The sequence below is a fragment of the Aulonocara sp. 'chitande type north' Nkhata Bay genome, linkage group LG11 (assembly GCF_057382095.1).
Source record: "Aulonocara sp. 'chitande type north' Nkhata Bay isolate Kocher_YH1m ecotype deep benthic linkage group LG11, A_spYH_male_GT1.1, whole genome shotgun sequence".
Classification (NCBI taxonomy): domain Eukaryota; kingdom Metazoa; phylum Chordata; class Actinopteri; order Cichliformes; family Cichlidae; genus Aulonocara; species Aulonocara sp. 'chitande type north' Nkhata Bay.
Window position 1 is genome coordinate 13,797,492 of NC_141354.1, and position 16,496 is coordinate 13,813,987.

Here is a 16,496-nt window from a genome sequence, read left to right on the forward strand (position 1 = left end):
TTTTCATTTTTAACAGGACACTATGCCAGACTTTCTGCACAACATCTGAATTTAAATGTCCTGAAACTTCATGTTTCATTATTTAAAGCAAAATGCTTCTCACATGTTCACATCCTTTGATCCAAATTTATTGGGTTTTGTCCTCAAACAAGTATAAAATATAAATCTTTTCTAAATCAACCTATCAAGCCAGAGCCTCAATAACAGCTGGGATTTTAAATTAACATTGCACACATTTCATGTCTCACAGCTGCTAGCTACAAGCTGAGGAGTGCAGGGACCACAGAGAGTATTTTCAGCCTTCTACAGCAACACTGGAGAAACAATCACACACACCAGGATTAATCAAAGGTCATCACAGAAACTTTAAGTTAGTGGAAATGTTGGTTCCACAGACGCAGAGTAACAAGGATTTCAACTTTGTAAAAGCCTCAGTAGGTCAGTTTCATTCAGAGAATCTTCTCCAGTCAAAGCCTATCAGGAGATTATTTACAGCTATAGGAGTCGGTACCGCAGTTAAATTTAGGAGCGATATATTGAAATGGCTTCAAACCACTGGTTAAAGTGGAGCGTACATGTGTTCGTCCTGCATTATCTGTGTCTGTGGAGAAACAACTGTAACTAATTACATCCAGACACTGTCATGAATCAGCAAAAACAGATCTGAAGGTACACAGAGTACTGATGCAGAAAAGAAAACATTTGGGATCCAAAGCAAACCGCACCGACATGAAGGAAAAATCTGATCAGAATACAGAAGGTAAAAACTTTACAGTGAGATTAGAAAAAAATCAATTCATGTCCACAGTTATTTTCAAATCTGACAACGTGTATTTTCTAAAACCAAAAAGCTGGCAGCTGTAGAGTGAAAACATCTGGATTGCTGTAAGAAACATTCAGCTAACTACCTTTAAATACAGAAAACAAGTGAGGACTATAGCAGAAGTACAGCAGGTACAGATATGACATATGAGCGTAATAGGACCGCAGGTAAACTACTCAGATCACAACGTTAGCTTTTAGCTCTACAGCACAAGGTTAACTGGGATACGTGATGAATGCTGGATATAAAATCATAACTCAGTGAAAAGACACGGCAGCCTCGATATAAGCTACACATCTGTGTATTTATAGCTTCAAGAACTGTAAGACCAGATTAGACTTTACCAGAAAACATCTTTGAACAGCTGCTAATGAGACCACATCACTAATATTTATTGATGATGTGACTGCTGACAGAATTAGTAGAATGAATTTTAAAGTCTACATGGTTGTACTCTCCTCTCAGACACACTCAAATGCTGTAAAACTGTACAACCATTAATACAATTCTTTCTTTAAATGCCTTAACTTAAAGCTGAAAGTCTGCACTTACATCACATCTAGATTGCTTGATTTAAAATCAACTTGAACTGTGGTGCTGTACATAGGCACTAACACAAAAGAAAAACGTGCCAGTGTCCAGATATTTATGGTTCTGACTGCATGTTTATAAAGTAATTTAGGATTAACATTTGAGCCCGAGCGATCAATACTGGTCAATGTTAATGATTTGCTGACCTACTGGTATCAGCATTTATATTTAGTCAATAAAAACTAAAATGCAAAGAAAAGGCAGGAGAACCAATCATGTTATGAGTCCTAACGTTGCACAGTTTGTCCACCAGAGGGCACTCTCAACTTCCCATGTTTATAATCTGCACTGTCATTTTATCATAATAAGGACTTAGTAATAACTATGTATGTTCAGAGAATGTTTAGGTGCGATTTTCTATGTCTAAAAGAAAACAATACTGGCTCATAACTTTTGCACTGTCCACTTCCTGCTGTGACAAAACAAATTTCCCACGTGTGGGACTAATAAAGGTTATCTTATCTTATCTTATCATTAGTTGTGTTCTAATTAGCACCTCAAATATGAACACACTATTAGCAAGCACAATTCATTCAAACATTAATCCAGCTGACTGCATGTCTTTTCTCTTGAGTTATGATTCTACATTTTTGCAAAGTACCAAAAAGCCACTTGTGCACAGTGAACTCTAAAACTGATTCTAATTAAAAACACTAATCTATTGTACATATTGAGCCTGTCTTGCTAACAGGAAGTCCACTGTTGACTGGATAGAGTTGCAATGACAGTTTTCATAGATAGAAACATATAAAAACCATTCAAAACAGATCGACTATAATAATGAAACAGCACACTGTAAAAGACTGTGGGCTGGATACCTGGGGGCAGCATGAAGCCTAACCTGTAGACTAAATTGAGTACTGACTGCCATTTTGTACCATGTATAGACATTAGCATATGAGATCATAAATGCTTAGAAAAGAGCACAAAACGGCTGCACTTGGGGTGTTTTTTTTAAAAAAAATGTTGTGCAAAATAGAAATAAGTCATTAAAATAAGCCCCTCTAAACTAAAAGTAGCTCAAACTTAGCAAATATTCCAGTGATTTGAGCAACATTTTCAAAAGAAAACAGGTCCTCAAATCGCATTTTTAAGCTACATTTTCAGTTTAACCAGGATGAGGCTTCTACTGTGCCAAGTATACCAACCCCAAATATGTACAAATGTTGTTTGTCTTGGTTATTGCATGCAGTATTAGACAAAAGTATTCTTTAAAACGGTGACTCTGTTATTTTCATGACCAGGCACTCGTCACATGATGACCAAAAAGAGAAAAGGTTTCAGCTGGATTAAAGCTAAAGATGTTGGAAATCTAACCGCAGTGACTTCTAGTGCGACAAGTGCCCGGGGATACGTTCTAAACACTATCAAAATTCAGAACTTCAAGGTGTCTGTTTAAGGACTTAGAACTGAAGTTACCAATGTTAGCTTCAGTGTAGCTAGGCATCTAACAGCGTCAGCAGAAAGCAGAGCTCGCTCATGCATCATCATTAGTTTGAACAATCCTTCCTTAAGTTTACTGATTTCCAAAGTTGAGAGTTGGTGAAATTCTGTTCAAAACAAGCGACGAGCCACGTAGGCACAAAGGTTAACCTGCAAAGCTTCATCGGTTTCTCTCTCCTGTCAGTGAAGAACAGCAGTCGGGACAGTTCGCAAAGAGTTTGAAAGAGTCAAGAAAACAGAGAGTGGAGCTTTATTTGGTAGTCTTCTCGCCGCAGAGGGAAAGCTGTGCCACGTCTTCATCACAACGATTCCTCCGATGAGAGAAAGCAACTTTATCCAAGAACGTCTTTTAGTTTTCCAAAGCGTTTTTCAGTTTTCAGTCCCTTTGCCTCTGTGCCTGCTTACGCTGCAGACAATTTACCGAGACAGAGAGCCAATACGACGCTGCTAATGTTTACACCTTGGGAAGTGCGCATCATGTAATAGTCACTTATTTGACAAACAACACAGGAGGAGAGGGGTAAAGCAGCGGGCAGGGGGGTGTAGAAACAAGAGGGAGACGCGGGAAACGGTTCCCTTGATTTAAAGCAACAACAGGATTACAAGACATATAATGCAAATGCATTTTCATACCAAGAAATCTTGAAAAATTGGGCTCAAATTGTGCAATTTAGTGAAACAACATGTTGGGTGATTGTTCTATTATTTTCAGCCATATAAACATCAAACTATGAAACAAATATATTATTAAAAAAGTGATTAAACTGGTAACATTCCAGGTTAGTACAAATAAAAAAAAGGCAAAACACTGGTTCAGTTTGTAGTCATACAAAACAGATTTGGTCTTCCATTTCATGGAATTAAATGAGATTAAGGTGCCTAATCAGTATTTAGTCCACTATGAACACAAGTGGACAAAGTGCATTGATTTTTAAAGTTTACTTTAGGTGCTTCAGGTTTCTCTCTTCAGTGCAGAAAGGAGTCAGATTGTTATTTGAAATACTGCCTAACTGTTTTTGCTTTTATTTTTCTAAAGTACGAGTCAGAGCCATCGTGATTCACAGGCCTCATATCATTGATGTGGTGCTAACTCCAGTCTTGTTAAGGTGAGAACTTGCTTTTATTTGCACGATTTTAGGGAAACGTACAGGTCACAACTAGTAAAACACTGCAGCAAAGTTTTTGCGTCTGTGTTGTTATTTCAATGGAACCAGAGGTCCATCTCCCAGTGGCCCTTATTTAGTGCACAAATGGTGCCTTTGTAGCTCACTGCCCAGAAGACAACACATTCAACTTCACATAAACGCTCTCATTCTCATGATCTACACAAGCCCCTTTAAAAAGGTCAGAACAGATCACAGGAGGTGTTTTATCAAAAGGTGAAAGCAGTGCATATTAAACGCATTCTTTCCCATCCGACCTGTAGGTGTTATGTTAAAAATCTATAAGAGTAAAGAAACAATGAGCAAGTATAAAGGGAAGACTTGAATAGACATCCTGTGTTATTTAATGCCTGGCCTTGGCATTCATTCAGCATTAAGGTACTTTTTTTCTCATATCATTTCACACAGATCATCAAATTCATGTCAGTTCGAATAACCTGCTGATTCTCTTGATCTGCTCTTCACAGGTGCTAAAAAACAGGTAAAATGAAATCCCACAGTCATGTGCTGGTTTCACTGGATACACCGCTCAGCAGTGACATCTAGCTGCAATACATTTTCAAGCACCTTTTTAAGTACAACTGCTCAGAGGAGGGTGGGCATTCACAGAATTACAAATTGATATTTGAATTCAGGCCCTTGCTCACAACTTATCAAACGCTCCTTCCAGAAGAAAAGCAGCATCAGTGTCTGAAAGGGGGCAGCTTAGTAGCTTCATTTAAGCAGGCAAGGAGTGCAAATTAGAAAGGAGCAAAATCTGTCGTTTAGACAGTTTGCTTCCTTTAAAAAAAAAAAAAAAAAAAAGGGTTTAATGGATGTGTTTGGATTCAACATATTTTTGGATACCTATCTCACTGACAGTTGTCATCCTCAGCTCAGCTTGAAGATTGTATTTCACGTCATTCCTCTTTATAAACATTATGTAGGTGCTGCTTTATAAGCGTTATCAAAGTTTCATGTGCCTCTGTGTGGGGTCGGATTCTTGTTTTCACCTTAGTTACAGTGAGAGATTGATCTAAAGCTAATAGTCCGTGTCTTAGTGTCACATAGACGTGACTCGGAAACAGCTTGAAAAGCAAATGAATGTGGAGAACTACACATGCAAATCAGTGGATAAAAACACTTGGTCTAGCTAAGTGCCGTCCAGCGTCGATTCCTCCAAACAGTATTTCTTGTAACATTCAGTTAAGCTTCACCCTGCTTCCCCACAATTGCTAGTCTTCAGAAACGGACAAAGATTTCTTGACGCTGCGTGATGGCTCCCAAACCTCACTGTCGTCTGTGTCATCACCATCCTCCTCCTCGTCCTCCTCCTCATCTTCTTCATCTCCCTGCCCTGCGCCTGTCTGCTCGTCGGTGGCCATTGACTCTCCCTGCGTCTCCTCTCCTTCCTCCTGTGTTCCTTCGTCTCCATCAGTCCTCTGTGCGCTCGGTTCCAGGAAAGGATCTAACCCCCCATCCAAGCGTCGCTGCACCTCGGCGAACCACTCCCTCACCTTTCGACAAACAGAGAAAGAGGAGGTCGTGACCTCAGAAGGTTATTTCTCAGCTTCGAGGTGGTTGAAAATACTTTCACTTTACTAGTGAGTGTTAATGACATGAAGACCAGTTAGGTCCATGCAACCCTTAGTACGTTTTCTGTAACAATCCTGATTATCTTTTAACTAGTGGCACAGAGACAACCCTAGCCTCAGGGGGTCACAAACTAGCATAGTGCTGGTCCAGGATAAATGGAAGGTTTGCCTCAAGAAAGGAATGTGGTGAAAAATCTGTGCCAAATACCAAATCTGTGTCAAATAAAGTGGACTCATTCATTGCGGTGAGCCATGGAGAAATAAGAGAGCAGGCAAAAGTACTTTAACTCATTATCTTTTGACTAAATATACATTATTGGGCCACATCTCTTAATCTTTGAATTCAGCTTTTTTCCAATGTCATTGCAGCAGATGTACAATATCAAGTAACTAGCATGACAAAGGGCCTTTATAAACATTTGTAAAAGAACAGGTTGTTCTGCAGAGATCACTGAATTTAAGCGTAGTGCTGTAATAGGATCTCGTCACTGAAAACATTTCCAGATATTTCTAGGTACAGTGTTTCACAATCAGTGGTAAGTGGTAATACAGCAAAGTGAAAGTGTTTAGGAACCACAGACACTCTGCCGTGAAGTGAAAGTTACAGAGCGCTCTGCTGACTCAGTAATTGCAGAGATCCAAACCTCCTTTGACATTAACATCAGCATCCCAGTGTCGACTGGGAGCTTCATTGCACTAAATTCAATAACTGAGCAGCTCCTTTAGATGTTCCATGTAGGTGGCCCAGTATTTTGTCTATACAGTATACAGCGGTCCCTCGCTATAACGCGGTTCAGCTTCCGCAGTCTCACTGTTTCGCAGATTTTTTTTGTGCAATTTTGCATGCTTTTTTTTAACAGAGCATTGTGTTCTGCGTCCTGATTGGCTGTAGATAGAGCTGGGCGATATAAGATTTTTTCATATCACAATATGCTTTTTTCATTTCAGGCGATAACGATATATATCACGATATAACCCAAATAACTATATTTGTAAGATTTAAATGTGCCGTTGCTCACAAGTAAAATGTGAAATAATCAGCAGCTTGTTTTGATTTAAATATTTATTTCCCATAATAAGTTCAACAGGGTAGATGTACTTAAAATGAGGCTTCAGTTTAGGCAAAATAAAGGCAAATATTACAAACTACACAAAAGGGAGCCGTTAAAGCGTTTAAGTTTCAAAATAGAACAAACAAAACAGACTGCTAAATTGTCAGTTCCACGTAGAAACAAAATATTAATTCTAAAAATAAATCTTAGTTTATTTTACAGAAGAAGAGACAAAATTGACTAACTTTTTTAATATTGCTTTGGAAGCGCTGTCTGAGAAATGTTTATGTCCAAGGAGTTGGTAACGAGGATCCATTACCTTAATTAGCTGCTTGAATCCTTCATTGTCGACCGTGTTTATTGGTAGCATGTCTTTAGCAAGACAGTAAGCTATGACATTCGTTATGTTGCTATGTCTCTTAGCTTTTTTGTCATATGGTAAGACGCTGGAGAAAGCCAACTCAATTGACTGTTGCTGCTTCTCAGGGATTCCCCCTGGTTGTTTTCGATGACGAATTAGCGCTTTCAGTCAGAGATTGAGCGTGCTCTAGTGGGTGGCACTGCTTCAGGTGATAAAAAAAAAAAAGGTTTGTTGTATTTCCAGACTTTGTGGGAACATGCTTTCGGCACAATTTACAGTGGGCGTTACTCTGTTTTTTGTCAGACTTCAAATAGCTGAAATACCTCCACACTACGGAACTTCTCTGGCCTTTCCTTTTGACAATCTCTCCGGCATTGGAACCGTCATCTGTGTTGTCTTCGGTAACCTGGTCACCCAAGCTCTCGGTTGATTTTTCTCTAGTTGGCACACTCATTTCCTCCATTACCCGGCGGCTGGCTGCTTCCCAAACAAATACACACGTGCGGCTTGGCACTTGTGCGGCTTGGCACTTGTGCTCACAAGTCACGTGACGTGGTTCGGCTCTGCGCTACTTAATTTGGATTGGCTGTTCTTTTTTTTTTATAAGAGAGGAAGAGAGAGAGAGATGAGGTCTATTGCAACAGTTTCATTTTTCTATCGAGAAAAAGTTATTTCGCAATACATATCGTTATCGTTCTATCGCCCAGCTCCAGCTGTAGACCACTGTCAATCAATCTCCTCTGTGCCGTGTCTCCTGTACAGTACAGAATGCGTTCAGCTTGTCAAATTTACACAAATCTTCGATCGCTAGCAGTGTGACTCTGAAGTGCTGCACTGTATGTTTGTAAGTTTTCTCCCCAACAAACACAACAATGCCAATAAAACGTTTCGCACCGCAAAGGCAACCGCGGGTGCCTTTGGTTTCATCCTATAATACTGATAGTGTTTAAACAAGAGAGAAAAGTGTCTGAGAAATGTGTATAAAGTGTGTAGTGAGGGGTTTTACAGCCTTACAAAATCTATAATAACTGTAAAAAAGAAAGTTGGCTACTTCGCGAATTTCACTTAACGCGGGTTATTTTTAGAACGCAATAAACGAGGGACCACTGTATACCAAATCATCTCATAAGGGGTTTTTTTTTAGGTAAAAACAAAGTATTTAAAAACCAGAATGTCAATAATACAGAAGCTTATCAAGCTCATAATCCAACACAGTCCACAGGCTACTGTAATGAGTGAAGAACAGAAAGGAGTCTAAGGAGCTTGAAAAAGAAAAGCGTCTGGACTTTTTTAAGTTGCTTGAAGACGTTTCACCTCTCATCCGAGAAGCCGCTTTTCTTCCCAAGCTCCTTAGACTACGATGACCTGGATGACTGAGAACCTTCACAGACAAACAGAAAGGAGGTTACAAGTTTTCCTGTTACTATACTAACTAAATTGCACAAACTAAAGATAATTAAACTAAAACTAATTAAAATCTACAAGAATGCACACAAACAATCATATTCATGGTTATGGGCACTTTTCCCAAAAATTGCTACTCAACCTAGGGCAGGGGAGTCCAACTTCAGGCCTCTAAAGGCAGTCTCCTGCAGGTTTTAGATATCACCCTTGGTAAACACACCTAAATCAACTGACTAGTTCACTACCAAGCCTCCGGAGAACTTCAAGACATGTTGAAGAGGTAATTTAAATCAGCTGTGTTGGATCAAGGAAACATCTAAAACCTGCAGGACACCGGCCCTTGAGTCCTGGAGTTGGACACCCATCCCTAGGTGGTGTAGCGATTCTTGGGAAACGTGTCTATAAAACTATAAATACAACCCTGACACTGAGCAGAATTTAGGTGAAGACCTTTTAAGTGATCGCTGTGCAAGTTTCTCTAAAATCTGACCAATATTTATAATTCTTGTGAATTGCACTATGAAGGACGGATGGACAGATGCCTCACCATTGCATCCGTCCATTTGGCTGGATGAGCTAAAATAGGAAGAGATTTTAAAAAAGAAATATTGTTCAATTCTGCAGTTATTATTGTTATTATTATTATTATTTTACTTTCCTCACCTAAGAGGAAAGGTGGTCCTAGGAGTTACTTGTTCTTACCTGTTCATAGCTCATGTTGGTCTTGGTGACAAGCTCGTCCAGATCTTGCTCATTCAGGAAGTGGTGCTTCAAGTAGTACTCCTTCAGGATCTCCTTCCCAGTCTTGAACTTCTTTGATGGGGTTGGCCGGTCGACATCCGAACTTAAAGAGGTGGACCTTCTTGGCTGCTTCCTGGTTCGGGATCGTCCCCACCCACGATTTCGTACACGTCTTTTCCGACTGCCGCTTCCCAGTTTACTCCCACCTCCGCTGTTTGGTCCTTCGATGTTGCCACTTTGGTATTGAAAGAACCACTTCAGGTTTCCGTTCTTCCAGGAATACCGAGAGTCTCCGAACCAGCTGACAATGTAGGAGCGAGGAAGGCCGCTTTCCTCTGCCAGCTGATCGTACTCCTCTGGTGTGGGCCACTGGGTCCTAACAAAGGCACTTTTCAGAATATGGAGCTGCTCCGGAGTCTTTTTACTCTTGTCCTTAATGTCCTTCTTGTTGCTGCTGGGCAAATGCTTGGTGCGATTCCCAGGAGGAGTTTGACTACCTTTTCGAGATGAGGAGGCAGGAGGTGAAGAAGAGGCCGTTGCTCCTGTTCCTCCCCCTTCTCCTGCTTTTGCTCCATCTGTTTCTATTTTTCCTCCTTCAGAGGAATCTGGAGACGAGGTGCTGACGGATGGCATTTTTCGTCTCTCGGTGAACCAGGCGTCAATTTCCCTCCGTGTCAGTTTAGTCTCCGTCCTCAGACGGCTCAGCTCTTCATCTGAAGGTGTGGTGTTCTTCTCAAAACTCTCCTCCAGCACCACAAGCTGCTCCGGCGTCTTCTCCTTAAACTTCTGCAGGGTAAAGTCTGGAAACGGGTTCCACGTTTTGGGACGGGTCTCCTTCTCCTTCACGGGAGGTGTACGTGGAGGATGGGGTGATGTCGGGGTCTCGTCGCTGGAGTCGATAACAATGGTGGTGTTAGCAGCGCTGCTACATGTGCCCCCGCTTCTACCACCTCCGTCGTGAAACACGATGACGTGGCTGTTCTTGGAGTTGCGCTGGTTGTACCTGGTGTCACTGAACCACTTTTTGATCTCCCCTTTCGTCAGGTTGGTAAGTTTCATCAATCGGGCAATTTCAGCATCTGTGACAAAGTGGTTCTTCAGGTAGCTGGCTTTCAGCTCCGCCAGCTGCTCTTTGGATTTCTTAGGTCGCATGCTGAATGTGTCAACACTGAGGGCTGAGTTCTCCTTAGAGACAGAAGGAAAAAGTTACATTTTATTTACATTTTGTTTCTCCAACACAGTTCTAGCTGAAAGAAACACCACAAGGTCATTTTTGTGTACTGATTATAAAGCCATTAAAGGTTCTTCTTGGTAGCACGAGCTGTAAGTGCTTTCCACACCTGTGGTGAAAGAGAGGGAGGCTGGATAGTGGTAGCCCGCTTCAGCTCACTGTTTGTCAGGGTGGGCTGGCAGGAAACTCTGCTGGAGCTCTGGGACTGGCTAGGCAACCCTGCCACTGTCAGGGTGATGGGACTGGTCACTGGAAGGTTGCCTCCTGGGCCAACCTACATAGCATCAGAAAAAAATAATAAAGGACAGAGATGTGATGTTTTGTTTAAAGGGAAAACGTGTTTATAAAACAAAAGTGTTTTTTTTTAAGTGTTTAACCGCTGTAATGTTTTCATGTACTTGTGCTAGTGGCTTTTTTGGCAAGACTCCAATTCCCATCTCCTCTCATGTCTGGCTAAAGACCAAAATCAACAGAGGTCAGAACATCCAGCTCACTCAGAAAGAATTCAGTTCTCACACACCAAAGTGAGAGTAATAATTCACCTATTTGTTCTGCATTCATTTAGTATAAGAGGCTCGGTTCCAGAGATGCAAAGCAACGTCAACATTGGGTGTAAAAGCACGAGGGAAGTCTGTGTGTCCATCAGTACTGTTGTTTCTGAGTGGCTAATTTAGTATTACTGGAATTCAGAATGCAATCGCAGCCAGCTTTTATGGAATTGGTTTTTCAAACAGTTAAAGTGATGTGCTCATTTTCAAATCGTCACTGTGACATCAACAGGAAAGCTATTCATATGCGCACACCTTCTTAGATGGATTTGTAATTGATTACTCCTTTGCATTACATTACTACTCATTCAGACTAGATCATTGTACCTGAGACAAGATGAAAAGCTGAGAAACCCAAGCCAGGTTAAGGCTGGGTCAAATGTAACACGTGTTTTTTCCTTACCTACCTGTGTGAACACGAGGCCAGGCTGGCCCACTATCTGGCAGGTCTGAAGGATGGACTGCAGGCCGTTAGCAGCAGCCGACAGCTGGTGAGCAGGTATGACAGTGATAGTCTGAGGCACAGTGTGCACCGTGCCATTAAACTGCTTCCTCCTGGCCTCTTCCACTTCTTCTGGAGTCCAGCTGACACCGTGCTTCAGCCTCTGAGCTGAGAACCACACCTGCGACACAGATCGAGCACATCTGACTCTAATATTTTGTTTTAAAGTATACTTTAAAACAGTCCGTTTGTAGATGAAAAATGGGAATTCCAATTGAGGAAGCTTTTCACTTGTAAAACAACAAGTAATACTACACTACAAAAACAATGATGGCCATAACACAAAAGTAATTATCAGTAATGAGCCTCTGAATTCCTTACTGGTGACTCACCAATATATCCGATTTTAGTCCTACTTACTTAAATGTGTGAAAAATATTCAAAGTAAGAACTAAGAAATCATGAAAGCTTTATGCGCAGAGGTACCTTGATCTGTTCCTCTGTGAACTGTGTTTGTGCTGCCAGGCTGCTGATCTCAGCCATGGAGGGGTAAGGGAACTTCTTATATGTGGTGCCCAGCAGAGGGTTGGTGTCCATAGCGGCACTGTAGGAGGGGATGCTGCTAAGTGGAATCAGCAGCTGGGGCTGAACTGCTGCTGTGTTTTGCTGGGCCTGGAAGGCAGAGAGCACCTGGAACAAAGACAGAGAGGGATGGAAATGAGAAATGTTATCCATGTAGAGCAGCTAAAGGAGAGATGGTGTCCAAGCTCTATTTGGCAGGCTTCTGACCAGCTGAAGTGTTCCTGAACGAGGCAATGAATATTTATCAGCTGAAGGGCTGCTATTATGCTGTTGATATTTAACATTACAGCAACCCTTTGTCCAAAAGCTTGCAGCAGGTTTTAGGTACAGACCGCTGCTGGGTCTCACCACATGCATTAATTGCTCACAGGCACTGGTAAAATCGGAATTCGTACAGCTGTAAAACACATGACATTATATAGTGTCTCTACCTGTGCCAGACCAGCAGGCAGGACTGTAGGATTTAAAATGGATGACTTCCTCTGCTGTTCAAACTGAGGGGTGATCAGCAAGCCGCCTCCCCCGAGCTTCATGGAGTCGTGCATGAGCATCTCCACAGGCGTCATCGGCCCCGGAGGAGCTTCAATGGGTTCCTGCTCCCCACCCAACTCTCCATCGCCACCTCCTCCAAAAGCCTCCGCTGCCTCGTCTGCCGATTTCAGGGACACAGCGATTCTCTTGGGTTCAGATTTGGTCTTCATCCTCATGATCGGGGTCTTGCTGAGAGAGATGGCAGCAACTGCAGCGGGGTCTGCTCCCCCCTCCTCAGGGGTGTCACACTGTTGCTCGTGGGTGGGCTGATCGCTGCTCAGATCCTCAGGAGGATTTGTAGTGCTGCTTTTCAGTGACGGACCGACAGCCTCTCTGTTGTCTACAGTAGATACACCAGGTTCATCTGTAGTATAAACAGTAACAATAATGCAGCATTCATTATTTACAGCACATCTGTGTATACTAAGTATATTACAGGTTTGTCAGGTGAGAATGAGACCAAGAAAGAGTCTTACCTGAATCTGGTGGAGCAGGAACAACAACTACAGCCTGCCCCAGCTCCTCTGCAGTCAGCCCCTCCTCCGTTCCCTCCTTCACCTTTCCCTCCTCCTCCTCCCCAGCGTCTTCCTCCTTCGTTTTCTCTGTTTTCTCCTCCACCTCCTCTTGCTCCTGCTCAACCACATCAGAGGGCACCACCATGCAAGGTGTGGTGGATTTCCGGCGGCTCGACATTGTCAAACCAAACTTTTTACTTCTCCGGCAAAACTAGATGCGTGGCAGAACTGCCGAGACTCACATATCGCAAGCAAACGTGCTCCCACTTTAAAGTCCTTGAATTCTGTATTTCTGTTGAAAAACACACACACAGACAGAACAATTATTCAAATAATCTGCCCACTGTTGCTTAAGCGTTCCTATTGTTGTTATCAAATCTTTCCTTTGCTGCCAAAGGTAAGAAACTGTGTGTGGGACAGGAGTTCAGTTTTCAGCTGTGTATTTGTTACTGAGTTGAGTGTTTTAAAGAGGCACGTAGGGAAAGGCATTACAAGTAAGCCCAAGCTATTTAACCTGAGTGAATGCAGGTTTAATTAATTACAAAGCGTAATTACGCTGAAGGCTTAAAACTCCAACTTATTCTTACAAAATGACTGGACGGGTTTTTATTTATTGTTTCTTTTATTCTTTGTGTTTGATTTTATTAACAAATGACTTCAGGCCCCCGGTTTGGACGGGCAATCCTTAGGAAAGCTGCAACACCACAGTCTGTAACATTCGCGCTATTTTAAGAACAGAAGCTTAATGATTGCCTAAATGTCATGCATTTAGGAGACATCTATGAACTGGAGCTACACATGCTGCACTAGCTTTGTACAATTACCACCTTCAGGATATGATTCATAAAACCCACATAAGACTTTCACTTCATCTTTAAGGCTTTTACCACTTAACTAGCAGTAAAGGGGTCAATGACGGTGGGGTTAACCTCTGATACTGTTACCAATTTCAGTTTAGAGCATTACTATGGAATCATGCTGACCGGCAGCAGTCACTATTTAAGATTAAACAATCACCCAAACAAATCATTGATTAACACAGTGAGTTCCACTCTATGCTGCAGATGAAGTCCCCATGAGGTGATTTCTTTTTTCATCTCGAATGAAGTTATTCATTATGTTCATTCATCAGTATACTGCAATATGTGTCTTTAATTACTTGATGTGTGATGTGACTTAATGATGATGTTATAATAGTGAGACAACTAGGCCAGTTAAGTTATATTTTTACATAGTGCACTGCACAGGCTACGAACTGCACAGTCCTTCAGATGATGATGTAACTGCATGAAATTGTGAGGCGTAACTAAAACTTGATCAGCTGAGTTCTCTGCCTCCTAAAGTCATCACAGACACTTGTGAATTTATACCAGAGACATTAAAAGGGAGATACTGCAACAGCAAACATGGTGCTACAAGCATAACTTCAAAGAGTGAGAAGATTGTTAAAAACAAAATCTCATTTTAAGGCAAATTCAGCTAAATTTTAAGCATTTTTTTTTATCAGATTTGATAAGTGATTTGATACATGTGGTATATTTGACCGTTGAAAACAAGCAGCATTCAGACAGTGTATGTCACATGTTATTAACAGGTTATTATTAGACTATTAATAACAGGTGTTACACATAATACATTGGGCACAGAAGGTAACAAGAAATAATCATACAGGACTTAAAAGGGGCCGCATCCTCATATACAGTCACGTGAAAAAATCTGAACAAGCAGAGACTGGATCCACTTTGAAACAGTTAAATCCAGCTGAAGAAGATATTCAAATAAATGACAGTAAATTTACATTTAGATAAACAAAGGAGATCCATAAAATTTGAGTCAGGTGTTTGAGATTAGGTGTCGGTGATAACAACCTTCTTCGGAAGTGACAGTGAGTTCTGTTTTATTTAAACTTTGACATCTGTGATCTTGAAGTGTGTGATCCTGTCAAGTTCTAAAGAGCCCTTTGAGGCCTTCAGAATACATCTTGTAGTTGTGGAGACTATAAGTTTGGCAAGGGCTTTTAAAAAGGCCGCTAAAATGACTTAAATTAGTCAGATCAGGATATATTAAAGCAATTATGGTAGGGGGATCATATCATAATCTATTTCATTATTTACATCTCGCTTTAAGGCACAGATTTCCTGCTCAAAAATAATATTTGAATTCACTTTGCATGTGTCTTTGCGAATTAAGAGTTCAACTTAAAAGCTTATGGATGCCAGGTTGTTGACTGTGACACAAGTGCTACAGCAAATAAGCAAACATTTTCCTCTAACACGCCTCTGCACACGCTTTGAGCCAACTTCTCCTGACTTGTTGCTGGTAAAGTCACCCTAACAGATTACACAGAGGTGTGGACGGCATGCTACGCTGCTCTGCCATCATGCGCTCATTTGCATCAACTGTTAGCAACTCAATAATGTGGAGGTGTGAGCTAGCTCATTCGTTATAATTATTAATGCCACGTTCAAGCTACGAATTATTAAACAAAATATGGTTAGTTCGACTCTAAAGCATCCGACACGTACAAAGAAATGGGCCAACTAGCCAGTGTTAGCCGGGCCAGTCATAATTATTGATCACGTCTGGCGGTAAACTTACTGGAACTACTGAAATGTGCACTGTGTTGCTACCAGGCTGTCGAGACAAGGCGAGGAGTGATTTCCTGGGTCTCAGCAGAGCAGCTCTCAGCTCCTCTCTGGTGGTATCTGTCGGCGTCTCTGCTTTCCCCCGGCTAACCGCTCAGACCCGAGCCTGGCCCGGGACCGCAGCAGCGTTAACGTTATCCGGGCAAACGGGTCTTCCCAAACCCAGCCGAGGGACGCAGACAGACAGACGGACCGGTCTAACGGCTACGGCTGTCGTTGGCAGATGCTGGAAAACACCGGACATCTCCCTCTCTCCCCGTCGGAGCAGGTTACTTCACGCCAAAGCGGGGGCTTCTTTGTCAAAGTTGAACCACCGAACGAACGCACGGGAGTTACATTCATACCGTGCTGTTTGCTGACCCAATTCTCTGATTTTTTTTTTAACGGCAGATTTTTTTAATGATCAAACGGCGTCATCATTCAATGTAATACGTCCTGACGTCATTCCTCGGCGACTCTCTCTGTGCTCTTAAAATTTTGGGGGAGAAATTTTAGGCTACAAAATGCCCAATTTAACAGCACTACAGTGGACTCGGTGTGAGCTTGTTTTGGCCGTGATATCCTTAGAGAGTAACTGCGTGTCAAACAGCGTGTGCGGCGGGCCGTAAACTCATCATTTCCCCGATCCGGCTGCGTGCCAAAATGTCCTTACATGACCTGTCAGGGCACGATGAGAAGCTACTTAAGGACAACACTGACAATGCAGACTTTCCTTTCAACACACGCGATACTGTGTACAGTTGCTGTTCAGGCTTTTCTCGTGATTATTTTCACTTTTGAAAAAAAAAGGGCTATTATGTAAAGAGCTTTTTCAGCTGCCGTAAAAAAACGTCTTTTATATATTTAAAAT

General features: G+C 41.8%; 1 protein-coding gene across 3 annotated transcripts; it reads right to left on the reverse strand.

Moving 5' to 3' along the window:
* Positions 1–106: 106 nt before the first annotated feature.
* zhx1 (zinc fingers and homeoboxes 1) lies at positions 107–16,411 on the reverse strand. 3 transcript variants are annotated; one of them, XM_086310659.1, is made up of 10 exons: positions 15,600–16,411; positions 12,963–13,293; positions 12,387–12,850; positions 11,860–12,063; positions 11,339–11,554; positions 10,493–10,657; positions 9,114–10,337; positions 8,959–8,987; positions 8,322–8,388; positions 5,418–5,516 (listed from the first exon to the last, which is right to left on the reverse strand). In XM_086310659.1, exons 2-9 carry the CDS (start codon positions 13,177–13,179, stop codon positions 8,358–8,360), a joined length of 2,550 nt encoding a protein of 849 aa, XP_086166785.1. In that variant the 5' UTR covers positions 13,180–13,293; positions 15,600–16,411; the 3' UTR covers positions 5,418–5,516; positions 8,322–8,357. The 3 variants fall into 3 exon arrangements, with proteins under 3 accessions (XP_086166784.1, XP_086166786.1, XP_086166785.1); XM_086310660.1 differs by lacking the exon at positions 8,322–8,388 and having other exon boundaries at positions 5,389–5,516; XM_086310658.1 differs by lacking the exons at positions 8,322–8,388; positions 8,959–8,987 and having other exon boundaries at positions 107–5,516; positions 15,600–16,409.
* Between the last annotated feature and the right edge of the window lie 85 nt (positions 16,412–16,496).